Genomic DNA, 13,257 nt, shown 5'->3' on the forward strand with positions numbered 1-13,257 from the left:
CATCTTAATTGCTTCAGTCCACAAGGATTTAGGAAGATTGGAGCTGCTAAGTATACTCCACACCATGTCCAATAATGTTCGGTTTCTTCTTTCTACTACACCATTCCGTTCGGGTGAACTAGGCATGGTGTATTGGGCAACAATCTCATGCTCTTGAAGAAATTCTGTGAATGGCCCAGGTGCTTGTCCATCTTCTGTGTATCTACCATAATATTCTCCACCTTTATCTGATCTCACGATCTTAATTTTCTTGCCGCATTGTTTCTCTACTTGAGCCTTAAAGATCTTAAATGAATCCAATGCTTCGTTCTTTTTATGAAGCATGTAGAGATACATATATCGTGAGTAATCATCTATAAAAGAGATGAAGTATCTCCGACCATGTGAGTCCATGTCTAGACTACATATGTCAGTATGTATGATATCTAATATGTCCAAACTCCTATTGGCACCTTTCTTTGACTTGTTGGTCTGCTTTCCTTTTATGCAGTCCACACAAATCTCAGAATTAGTAAAATCCAAAGTATTAAGTACCCCTTCATTTACCAATCTTTTAATTCTTTTTATGGAGATATGACCTAGTCTCCGATGCCATAATTTAGAGGAATCTTCATTAATAACACATCTTTTAGTGCCAGTGTGAACATGCATTGAATCATAAGTGACATTTTTTTGCAAATTAATGTAGTAAAGACCATTAAACAAAATACCATTCCCAACACAATCAGATTTATAAAATAAACTGAAAAATGTTTCTGAAAAGTTGAAGGAATATCCAAAATGTACAAGTCTTGAAACTAAAATCAAGTTTCTAGAAAAACTTGGAACATAAAAGGTATTTTCTAATTCTAAAACAAAGCCACTACTTAAAGTTAAATAGCATGTTCCTATAGCTTCCACATGCAAGCCCATCTTGTTTCCTGATAAGATGTTTTGCTCACTTCCCACTGGCTTCCTTAGGTTTTGCAAACCCTGCAAGGAAATCGAAATGTGAATTGTTGATCCAAAATCAATCCACTAGGTGTTAATATTGTCATTAACCATATTAGATTCATAACAAACAAATGAGATTGAATTACCTTTGTCCGCAAGCCATTTCTGAAATTTGGTGCGTTCCTTCTTCATGTGTCCCTTCTTTTTACGGAAGAAACACTTGGAATCCTTCTTGATATCGGCTTGGGGAGGTACTTTACCTTTCCCTTTCTTATTGGCTTGAGATTTTCCCTTTCTACACGTTGTCAACATTGCACTTTCTCCCAGTTCCATCACCAGTCTCTCTTCCTCTTGAACATACATGGTCATGAGTTCATTAATTGACCATTTATCCTTATGTGTGTTGTATGAGATTTTCAAGGGTCCTTATTGGTGCGGAAGGGTGTTCAGAATGTAGTGCACCAAGAAGGACTTCGATATTTCAACCTCGAGTTTCTTCAATTGAGCCACAGTGTCCCTCATTTGCATGATGTGCTCACGCACACCTTTCACACTGGTGAGCCTTAGGGATGAGAACTTCATGATAAGGGTACTTGCTAGTGCCTTGTCTAAAGTGATGAATTGATCATCAATGGCTTTCAGCAAGTCCCAGACCTTTTCATGCTGATCAATGGAACCACGAATACCAGCTGAAATTTTAGTCTTAATGAACATCATGCATAGGCGATTAGATCGTTCCCACCGCTCATAAAGCATGATGTCCACTACAGTGCTGGTATTAGTGAGTGTCGGTGGTTCATCTCTCCTAATAGCATAGTCTATGTCCATCCACCCCAAATGAAGGAGAACTCTCTCCTTCCAGACCTTATAGTTATCTCCCTTACGTTCAGGGATATCACAACGAATTTCAGAAAAATTTGCAGGTTGTACAACTGCATAAAATTAAATATCACATGCTTATGTTAAAATTGAGGCCTAAATAAATTTTCATGCTTTACCAATGTAAATCATGCTTAAAATTGAATCTAATGACATAAAAATTGTCTGTGGACTAAATTTTCAATTCAAGCAGATTCAATTATTCTTTATGATAGATTTTATCAAATTATTCACTTAATTCATAATTCTAAAGGGTATATTATGATTATAATTTGATATAAATTCTATCTTAGATTTGAACTTTATGATAAAACTATTAATTCACAATTACTGTGGGAAAGTTATGACTAATTTGATATTTTATCCTAATTAATTATATAAATATAATAAAAATTCCTGTGAAATAAAATTTATTATATTTAGTATAATTAATTACAATTAATGTCTAAATATTCTTTATGTGATCCTAATCATTCATAATATATAATATTATTTAATTAGAGATGTTGTGGCTATTCTCTAATCAAATAAAAATTATATGGATCACTTAGACATTATTTCTTTTATGCATAAAAATTAACTTGATATGACAATAATTATAAATTGCATAAATAAAACTATAATATTCATGCATAAAATTCAACGATGGGTCTCGTATACTCATCCAAAATAGCATGTATTAATTAGAGCAGAAATAATCAATTCATGCATAACAATTTTCCAAATTGCATATAATTAAACCCAAATAAATATTATAAGCATGTAAAAATAATTGAGCAAAAATTAGACATATTTCCAAATAAATGCCTTAATTCAGAAAATTCTCAAAATATGACATTTAGCCAAACAGAGCATGTCTATAAACACCAAGGCAGAGATCATAAACATTGCTCTAATACCAAATGAAAGCATAATAACGATTCTATAATGTGGAATAAACACTTAAAAGAATAGAAAAAAACTTGAATGCCCAAGAAATCATACCTCCAGCCATTGATGCTTGCTCACACTCTGATCTATAATGAAAAACAAGATTGCCAGTAACTTTTTCTTTCACGATAGTTACCCCAATTTACTGTTGTATGAGATAATGGAAAATGAAACTTGCATCTAAGGTTTCCCCAACCTTCCATGAGTTTTTGCAGCGGAACTCGGCAGGATATTTACAATTATATTTGGATTCTAGATATATAGAGCTTCATGCATGTTAATGGAATGAGATGCTTGACTCAGAATTGCGGACGCCTTTCACCCTCTTCACACAAAAATCACATGGGGCTCCAGCCATTGACCTTTAAAAAATTGACAGTGTTGTCGATGTCTTCCTAGTTTTTAATGCCAACAAAGGAAACTATACATAGAGCTATTTTCACTATATTATTTGAGATTTTGATCTTCAAGAAAAAATGGCCAGCAGTGAAGAGCAGCGCGAGCCGCTCTTGAGGAAGGTTGTTAAAAATTATGAGAAAGATCCAGGTAGATTGTTCCCAAATCACGTTTGGCACTTCCAAGTTCTACTCACTCAACTTGATGGTGTAAGGATGAAGGGGATTGAGTTAGTGAGCTTGGGGACCAAACAGAAGTATATATAGCCAAGCTTCCATCAAGCTTCTGTTGGATATGTGTCAAGTGTTCCACAGATCATGATAAGAAATTGCAGAGGGAATAATGGATCACTCCAGGAGCTCCCAACAAGAAATTAATTTAATTGCAGATGATTTCCCCAATTTAAGGAAATAACTGCAATTGGATTCCATAATTTAAAGAAATTAGCAATTGTTGGGAGAGGAAGCTTAACAATTTATTTATTAGTTTTTATTTTATTAATCATATATCATCATTTTAAAAATTAATAATTGTATATTGGATTCTTTTAATATTTAAATAGATGTATTTATTTCTATATTTAAAATATGTTAACAATATGAATGAGCATTTTTTAAAATATATTATAATATTAAACATATAAAATGAAAAGTAAAATAATTTTGTTTATTTTCAATAGTTTTGTTAATCTTTATCTTTTCAGCCCAAAGTGGAGCCCTCATAAACGTGAATGAGCTAATATTTTTTTTCCTAGTATGAACACATTTCTAATAATGGTGGTTTTGATTATTTTTTTTTTATTAAAAACCTTTTACAAACAATTTAGTAGATGTGATAATTTCTCGTTAAAACCCCTCCCAATTTCTTGGACTCCAATTTGGTATAAAGAGTTTACAATTATTGATTTTTTTAAACTCCACTTTGGTATAAAGAGTTTACAATTTTTGATTTTTTTAAAAGCATGTGGAACTATAATTTTTTTCAAAATGTGAAAGGTATTACTGAGAATTGATCAAAGTCATTGATTTTTACCATTTTAGGCAAACCTCCTTCACATTTTATAGAACTTCACTTGGGTCAGAAAAAACAAAAACCGTTGACTTAATTGAACAAGATTAAAGGGCTCTACTTTCCTTGGACCAATGTGAAGCCCCAAGAAATGTCACCGTTGATTTTCATATTGATCATTCTTTGAGGAAATCAATCACTTCTCATTTCTTAGGGCCTAAAGTAGATCCCATGGAAATAGGAAATAGTTTGATACAAATTGACCAAAGCCATTAATTATGATATGAATTACATATTTTGATAGGAAATTTTGTGTACTCTATCACATGGTTTTGTATATCTCTTTTGTCAATTACAATAAAGGCTCTACTTTCCTTGGGCCAATGTGAAGCCCCAAGAAAAAGGCTCTACTTTCCTTGGGCCAATGTGAAGCCCCAAGAAATGTAATGGGGTAGTTGCTTTTTCATATTGATCATTCTTTAAGGAAATCAATCAGTTAGCTCTCGAGTCAAAATACATTCCATGGAAATAGGAAATAGTTTGATACAAATTTGTCAAATCCATTAATTATGATATGAATTACATATTTTGATGGGAGATTTTGTGTACTATATCACATGGTTTTGTATAGTTTTTTATAAATTACAATAAATTTTAAATAAATGTTTTTATTTTATTCATTGTGGTGGGGGAATTTAAATTTTAGAGTATATAGAGAGTGGTAATATTTCTTAGAAATTCACATCAAGACTTTTTTTTTCTTTCTTTCATTTTTTCAGAATCTTTTATTGTGAGAATTTAGTTTTATTTCTAGAAAAAACATGACTATAAAAACCAGTAAAATAAATTGGATTTCTAAATTGGAAATCATTTTTTTCTCAAGTTTGATCATCACATATGTGAGACTTCTATTTTTTATTTTTTAGAAATCTATTTCAAAAAAGTTAAAAAAAAATAAAAAAATAAAAAATTGTGCATTATATGTTATTGTTTTCAAGTTGTGATAATACTTTTAATTACTTATTAGTCTCTTCCAAGGTAGGACTACTATAATGTATTTTCCTTTTGCCCATTATTAGTTTAGCATTGACCAAAACATTTGATTGCACCATAACTTTAAGGTTTTATTGTAGCGTTTGCACAATACAATGCCATGTGCATAACTGCCTCATACTTTTCTACCATAATTTATGGATCCAGTTGCAATATATATGTCATGGTTTTTAGATATTTTTGTAATGATTTTGACTAACAAGCTTCATATGAAAACCACCTAAACTGAAAATCCTTAAAAATAACTATAAATATAGTTATCCATTTATATTTATATTTTTATAAATATAAATATAGGGTCATTTTCCTATGCCTTTATAGTTGAACCCTAACCCTAGAGACTCTTCCCTTCATTCCCTTGAAGAAAAATGGGTTAATTACCTTTCTCCTATCTCCCTTCCCTCTTAGATTCCCTCTTTTAAATCTCCTCATCCATGCTGGAAAAAGTATTTAACTCATTTGAAGATAGAAGACTAGAAGAGGCAAGAGAAAATGATTTTACATTTTGATGGGGTTACAAAAAGAAATCCAGGGATGGCATGAGGGGAGAGGAGGGAATTTTGGTCATGCTTTAATATCAAAGATTTAACTCGGTGTATTTTGCAAAATTATTCATTTCGTGTTTATATATATATATATACATGTACGAGTTACTTCCCTTGTAAGTAAGAGTAAAAATGTAAATGTGCAAATTTACTAGTGCGTTACTACTCACCAAAGATTTATCCAACCCCTTGTAAGTAAGAGTAAAAATGTAAATGTGCAAATTTACTAGTGCGTTACTACTCACCAAAGATTTATCCAACTCATTGCTCCTTCCGACGCAAATTTTTTTTTTTCAAAAACCATAATTTTCATTTGACTAACCACGACTACACTCACATACAACAATTGTTTCAAATAATAGATAAAACTAGGATTGGAAAAATTCTTAATTTTGAAATGGAAATAGGTTTGATTTTACTTATAGGAAATATAATTTTGAATATATATTTCTTTAAATTAATAATAAATTGATTAAATTATTTTCTTAAATAATTATATTTTAATATTTAATAATATTTATTTATATATATATATAAACATTGAGAAATCTTATCATAATTCAATGATCAAATCAAGGGTGAGAACACATGTTACTGGTTGCTATTTGCCAAAGTAGGTTGATTCATCACCCTTATTCAAGGAAAATTAGGGCACCTAGAATTACTTACTGGTCCTTAGTAAGGTGAGAGGCTTTCACTACTAGGCCTTGGGCCATTAACCCGTTTCCTTAAATCCAAGAACCATAAACTCTTAACTAAACATAAGCTTAGGATATCTTAATCTCAATCTAAATGTTAATATAATAACATTTCAGTAGTAATCATGTAAATAGAAATATTGTTAGTACTTTAAGTTGTTTAAATTTTATTAAATTTTTTATTGTTTTTTAATATTAAAATTTTATTTATAACGTTCTTTAAAATAAATTATTAAAAATAAATTTTTAATAATTTAAATAATAATTTATAAATGTTAAAGTTGAGTTATTTTTCCATATAGTTCTTAAAGGTAAAACATTTAAAATAATATGTAATTGTGATTAATATTTTCGAGAAATGTATATTTTTTAATTATATTTAAGTATATTATTAAAACATTATATTGTATAGTTATTTGTTCATTTTAAAATTATATTTACTTTTAAAAGTTTGATTTAGTAGATTTGTATACTAATTTTTTAAGGATATAGTTTATAAGGGTAATTCTTCTATGAGGTTTGTTGGTAACTCAATTTACTTATTGATGCAGGAGCATCCAGCTCCGAGGAGACAGAAGATCGATGACTGACTCACGGTGAAACAGGACACGACTCCAAGAGTGGTTGGACAGGTCATCAAAGAAAAAACTGGTTGTTGTCTTTTGTTAATTATTGTTCATTTCTTTTTTTTATTTTCAGAACAAGTTAAGTTACTGGCTGTTAACTTAGGAAACCAAAAACTGTTTAGTTAACTTTTTGTTTAAAGAAGCAAGTGACAGTTACAGAATTTAGTTTATAGACAGTTATATTCCATGTAGTTTAAAAAGGAAAAGGACGGATGTAACAAAAACTTTTTGGTTCACCTCATAACGAAATAAGAAGAAACAGCAAGACGATATTCCAAACCCTCTGTAACAGAAACATTGAATTCTTTTCTGAGATAATCTACTGTTAATTATCTTTCCCATATTGTACATCTAAGCACTACTGAGTATTTGTTGTTTTTAGAAATGAATTGAGATAGAACGAAATTTTTATACTGTAACTAGGAATTCAAGAGCGTTACAGGCATCGAGTCAAAACCATAATCTATATTACCAGAACTAACACGCAGGCAAGGCAGCGTAAGGCGGACATACTTAACAGTATATGCGTGCAGAGTATTACAAGAATAAAGAACGACACAGGCATCAAAGCAAGCCCAGGTTGCAGTCGTAACAGCACAGAACCCGCAAGCCAAATACAAGGAGCAACACGGCCATTCACAAATCAAATATAACAGCTATTAAAGAAGAGGTAACAGTTCAAACCATACTGCTTCTATTAATAGAGCATTTCATAAGTCTTTACATACAGAAAGTTCGACAAATAGCACAGAACCATGTATTAAACTCGGCACCGCCGTAACAATACAAGTTCCAAACCCTTGTTGCATTGAGACCGTATAATGACGCAAAGGGACAAAGCCCAGAGACTGTAAACGCTGTAAACGCCGGCAAGGGGCACGGCTAACCCTATATAACTTAAGCAACAGAAAACTACAGCTAACACCATATTGAGCAAACTATAGAAGTGCTGGAGCAGGAGTAAACCCTACCCGGTTACAAAGGGTACCAGGGTTGGAAGAAATCGAAGACTGCAAACTTGAAACCCTCGTGAGCAGGTCTCCTAGTCAACCTGCACAGAAAAACAATTTGAGTTAGTCTGTTTACCAACCAGAACAAATATCAATCTAAGAGAACGAAAGAGCAGCAAGGTGCGAGTGGAAAGGAACTGCGAACTTACCCAAGGGTCGACGGAGATTGCTGAGACAAAACCCAGTTCCACAAGCTGAGAATGCACAAAAAACCTGTAAGTGTGGACAACAGGTGACAGAGAAGGGTAAAACATAGCACGAGAGCTTACCTCGAGGGCAGATAGAGTTCGGAAGAGCGGCAGTTTCGTGGTCGCAAACACCTGTACAGAACTAAAGCTCAGAAGTTGAAAACCAAAAAGACTTCTACACAGAATCCATGAACATATAAACCACTTACCACAGACTTCCGAACAAAACCATTGAAGATAGCAGCGAAGGTGAAGGATTCGCATTTCAATCAGAACTGTAACCAGTGACGGAGCAAAGGGTTCGTTGGGCTATCGCACAGTGAGCATCACCACAGCAACGCGGAGAGCGCAACAGCAGAATGACAGAGTGAAAATGAGCTAAGGATAACCCTTTAGGGTTTAACATAGGCGGGAAGTCATCCTGACTGGACGAGCCGGTGACTATACCCAAGAACCGGCAGATAAATGTTTTAATGCGTCTCAGATTGGGGGCCAGGTAAAGTCCACAAGATATTTGTCCGCGCACAAGTGACCCCGTGGGACTGAAGTGAGTCACGTGACTGTGTCCACGTCACCAAGGGCTGGGCCATCATAAGTGGTATCAAAGCTAGTTTCTTGAGTTAGAACCAATGGAACAGGTAGAAGGTGAAGGTGAAGGAAGAGGAAGAGGAAGAGGAAGAGGAAGAGGAAGGGGAAGAGTAGTCCGGAGGGTAGTAGATGATGGGCTTCGAGAGGAGATTCGAGTTTTGCGTGAAAGATTGGCAGTGGTGGAAGCTGGGGGAAGAAGAAACCCAGCAGATAACAGTGATGAAGATGAGGCAGAACCAGAGGAAGAATTAGAGGGGGTGACACCAGAATTTAGACTGTTGAAGTCGGTTTTGCTGTCAAGTCATAAGCCAAAACATGAGTTGTCGACTTATGACGGAAGTCTGTCCGCAGACGTGTTGTTGGATTGGCTAAGTGAAGTCAACAAATATTTCGAATTTGAGGAAACCAGCGAGGATAAGCAGGTGAAGTTCGCCGCCACCAAGTTGAAGGGGCATGCGTCCTTGTGGTGGGACAGCGTTCAGGCAGAACGGAGGAGGCTTAACAAACAGCCTATAAAGAAATGGTCTAGAATGGAGGCCAAACTGAAAGAGAAATTCTTACCGCAGGATTATCAGATTATGTTGTACAGGCAGGTACAGAACTTGAAGCAGAGGGGAATGACTGTGAAAGAATTTACAGAAGAGTTCTACAAGTTAAATTTGCGAGCAGGATATGTGGAAGACACCCCGGAGAAAACAGCCAGATTTGTGAATGGCTTAAGGGGGGAAATCTTAGATGAAATTGGTATCCTTTCACCCCGGACAATGGAAGAAGCCTATCAGTTTGCACTGAAGGCAGAAGAAAAGATTAACCGGAAGCAGAATGCCAAGAGAGGAGGTGGAACTGGCAGGGGAAAGGGTAAAGTGTTTGGAAGAGGCCGAGGTACAGGTCCAAGTGAAGAAAGCAGCAGCTCTAAATCTGCTGGAGCGACAGAAAAAGACAATAGCACGAGAGGAGGACGACCACCTCAGCGAGGGTGAGGAAATGGTCGGGGCAGGGGAGCTGTCCAGTGCTATCGCTGCCACAAATGGGGGCACAAGTCTTATGAATGTCCTGAAGCTGAACCAGCAGGCAGAAGAGGAACTTATGTCGTTCAGACAAAGGATGCTGAGACAACACCTCAGGAAGCAGAAAATGCACCAGAGACAGGTGAAGCTTTGGTGTTGAACAAAGTGCTGTTGAAACCAGCAAAGGAGATTGCAGAACCAGATCAACGTAAAGCTTTGTTCCGCACTGTCTGCAAGTCGCGGGGCAAGTGCTGCAAATTGATTATTGATAGTGGGAGTACGGACAATCTTGTGGCGGTGGAGATGGTAGAAAAGTTGGGATTGAAGAAATTAAAGCACCCTACACCCTACAAAGTGTCATGGCTGCAGAAAGGACATCAGCTGTTAGTCGACGAACAATGTGAGGTAGAGTTTCAGATTGGTAAGTACAAGGATAAGATCCTTTGTGATGTCATGCCAATGGACGTCTGTCACCTACTGTTGGGACGACCTTGGCAGTTCGATAGGAGTGCAGTTCATGACGGGAAAAAGAATTGCTATAAGTTTGTTAAAGATGGGATCAAGCACACGCTTGTACCCATCAAGGAGGAAAATACAGCAGAAGCCAGTGGAGTGAAGGCATTGCTGTTGGGAGGAAAGGAGTTCGTGAAACAGATTGAGGACAGCGAAATCAATTTTGCTGTCATAAGGAGACCAAAGGCAGTAGTATTACACACACAGCTATCAGATTTGCCTGAGGAAGTTCAGCAGTTACTGCAAGAATTTGGGGACATTGTGGTGGATGATCTTCCCAATGAGTTACCACCAAGGAGGGGTATTAGTCATTGTATTGACTTTATACCAGGTGTAAGCTTACCAAATAAGGTTGCTTACCGTATGAGTCCCAAGGATCATGAGGAAATTAGGAAGCAAGTTCAGGAACTACTTGATAAAGGGTTGATTCGAGAGAGTATGAGCCCTTGTGCAGTACCGACTGTTTTGGCTCCAAAGAAGGGAGGAGAATGGCGAATGTGCACAGACTCCAGAGCCATAAACAAGATTACTGTCAGGTACAGGTTTCCCTTACCAAGGATGGACGATATGATGGATTGTTTGAGTGGGGCAGCCTATTTCTCAAAAATTGACCTGAAGAGTGGATATCACCAGATTCGAATACGAGAAGGCGACGAGTGGAAGACAGCTTTCAAGACAAATGAAGGCTTATATGAGTGGCTGGTGATGCCATTTGGATTGAGTAATGCTCCCAGTACATTCATGCGCTTGATGAATGAGGTATTGAAGGAATTTAATGGAAAATTCGTGATAGTTTACCTGGATGATATTTTGATTTTCAGCAGGACTAAAGAGGAGCATTTCAGGCATTTGCAGAGTGTGTTGAGGAAGCTGCAGCAAAACAAGCTGCTGATTAATCTGAAAAAGTGTACCTTTTTCCAGCGAGAACTAGTGTATTTGGGGTTTGTTATTGCAGAAAATGAATTAAAAATGGATCCGGAAAAGGTGGCAGCTATAGTTAGCTGGCCGTCACCAAAGAGTTTATTTGAAGTCCGGAGTTTCCATGGACTAGCCAGTTTTTACAGGAAATTTATCAGAAATTTCAGCGAGATTTGCGCACCTATGTTGGACACGATCAAGAAGGCAAATCAGCCTTTTCACTGGACTGAAGCGACAGAAAGTAGTTTTCAAACTTTGAAGAAAAAGATTATTGAAAGACCTATATTGAGACTGCCAGATTTCAACAAACTGTTTCAAGTTCGTTGTGATGCCAGTGGGACAGCCATTGGAGCAGTCCTTAGTCAGGAGGACAGACCGGTCGCTTTCTTCAGTGAAAAGCTAAATGAGAGCAGGCAGAAGTACTCAACCTACGACAAAGAATTTTATGCAATCATACAAGCGTTGAAGCATTGGCGGCATTATCTACTGGGAGATGAGTTTGTTTTGTTTACAGATAATTCTGCCTTGCAGTATATTATGCAACAGCATAAATTGAACCACAAACATGCAGCTTGGGTGGAGTATCTGCAGAATTTTACATTCGTATTAAAGCACATTAGTGGCCAAGCGAATAAGGTGGCAGATGCACTGAGTAGAAGAACATTGCTTTTACAGGAGAGCACAATGCAAGTCTTGGGTTTTGAGCATTTGAAGGAGTTGTATCAAACTGATACCGAATTTGGGGAGGCATATGAAGCCTGCCAAAACCCTTTGTTAAGGAATGATAGCATGTGGCTAGACTATAATCTACAAGAAGGACTGTTGTTTAAAGGAGGACAACTATGTATACCCAACTGTTCTATGCGGGAAAATATCATACAAGAGAAGCACAGTGGAGGACTGGCTGGACACTTTGGTATCGACAAGACGATTGCTCAAGTACAACACTTCTATTTTTGGTCGAAACTGCAGCGAGATGTGCAGAGGTACGTGAGTAGATGCAGAGTTTGTCAGCTAGCAAAGGGTCATAGTCAAAACACTGGTCTTTACTCACCATTTCCGATTCCAAGTCGACCATGGGATTCAGTGAGCATGGACTTCGTTTTGGGTTTACCAAAGACACAGCGGGGCTTCAATTCAGTTATGGTTGTAGTTGACCGATTTTCAAAAATGGCACATTTTGTACCTTGCAGGAAAACCAGCGACGCTACTTATATAGCACACCTATTCTTTACTGAAATCGTTCGGTTGCATGGACTCCCAAAATCCATCATTTCTGATCGGGATGTAAAGTTTACTGGTCACTTTTGGAGAACTCTGTGGAAAAAGTTGAATACTCAATTGCAGTTCAGTTCCGCTTATCATCCGCAGACTGATGGTCAGACGGAAGTCGTAAACAGAAGCCTAGGGAACTTACTTCGCAGTTTGACAGGAGGAAATTCCCGGACATGGGACCGTGTACTTGCTCAAGTAGAGTTCGCGTACAACGATTCACCTAACCGCAGCACCGGTTACAGTCCATTCCAGATTTTGTACGGCATGCATCCGCGAAGAGTGCATGAATTACGGGATTTGGGGAAACTCGAGAAACGGAGCGCTGATGGGGAAGAATTCGCTCAAGCAATGAGCAATTTACACAAACAAGTCAAGCTGAAATTGCAGGACAACAGTCAGAAGTACAAGCAGCGAGCTGACACAAAGCGTCGAGAAGTTTAGTTTAACGTTGGGGATGAAGTCCTTGTGTATTTACGTAAGGAGAGATTTCCGAAGCGGGAGTACAACAAGCTAAAATTCAAGAAGATCGGCCCCTGCAAAATCATCCGCAAATTTTCTGCGAACGCTTACGAAATACAGTTGCCACCTGAGATTGGAATTTCTCCCATTTTTAACGTGGCAGATCTGTTTCCCTATGTCGCCGATTCAGAGAATGATACAGCAACTACAGTGCCACAGAAAGACAACTAT

General features: G+C 36.7%; 1 protein-coding gene across 1 annotated transcript; it reads left to right on the forward strand.

Annotated features, from left to right (window-relative positions):
* The first annotated feature begins 8,895 nt into the window (after nucleotides 1-8,895).
* Nucleotides 8,896-13,008, forward strand: LOC149143674 (uncharacterized). The gene is made up of 4 exons (XM_089451903.1): nucleotides 8,896-9,736; nucleotides 9,926-10,326; nucleotides 10,447-10,810; nucleotides 11,807-13,008. Exons 1-4 carry the CDS (start codon nucleotides 8,896-8,898, stop codon nucleotides 13,006-13,008), a joined length of 2,808 nt encoding a protein of 935 aa, XP_089308029.1.
* Nucleotides 13,009-13,257: the final 249 nt, after the last annotated feature.

This window comes from Pinus tabuliformis, chromosome X (assembly GCF_031772625.1).
Source record: "Pinus tabuliformis cultivar Carrire ecotype Pingquan chromosome X, CPIR1, whole genome shotgun sequence".
NCBI lineage: Eukaryota > Viridiplantae > Streptophyta > Pinopsida > Pinales > Pinaceae > Pinus > Pinus tabuliformis.

Bases quoted from the DNA above. Each gene is read 5' to 3' on its own strand.
- LOC149143674 (XM_089451903.1), top strand. From the start codon at position 8,896: ATGGAACAGGTAGAAGGTGAAGGTGAAGGAAGAGGAAGAGGAAGAGGA. The intron at 9,737-9,925 runs GTACAGGTCCAA...CTGAACCAGCAG, and splicing joins AGTGTTTGGAAGAGGCCGAG to GCAGAAGAGGAACTTATGTC. The intron at 10,811-11,806 runs GTATGAGCCCTT...TTTTGTTTACAG, and splicing joins TAAAGGGTTGATTCGAGAGA to ATAATTCTGCCTTGCAGTAT.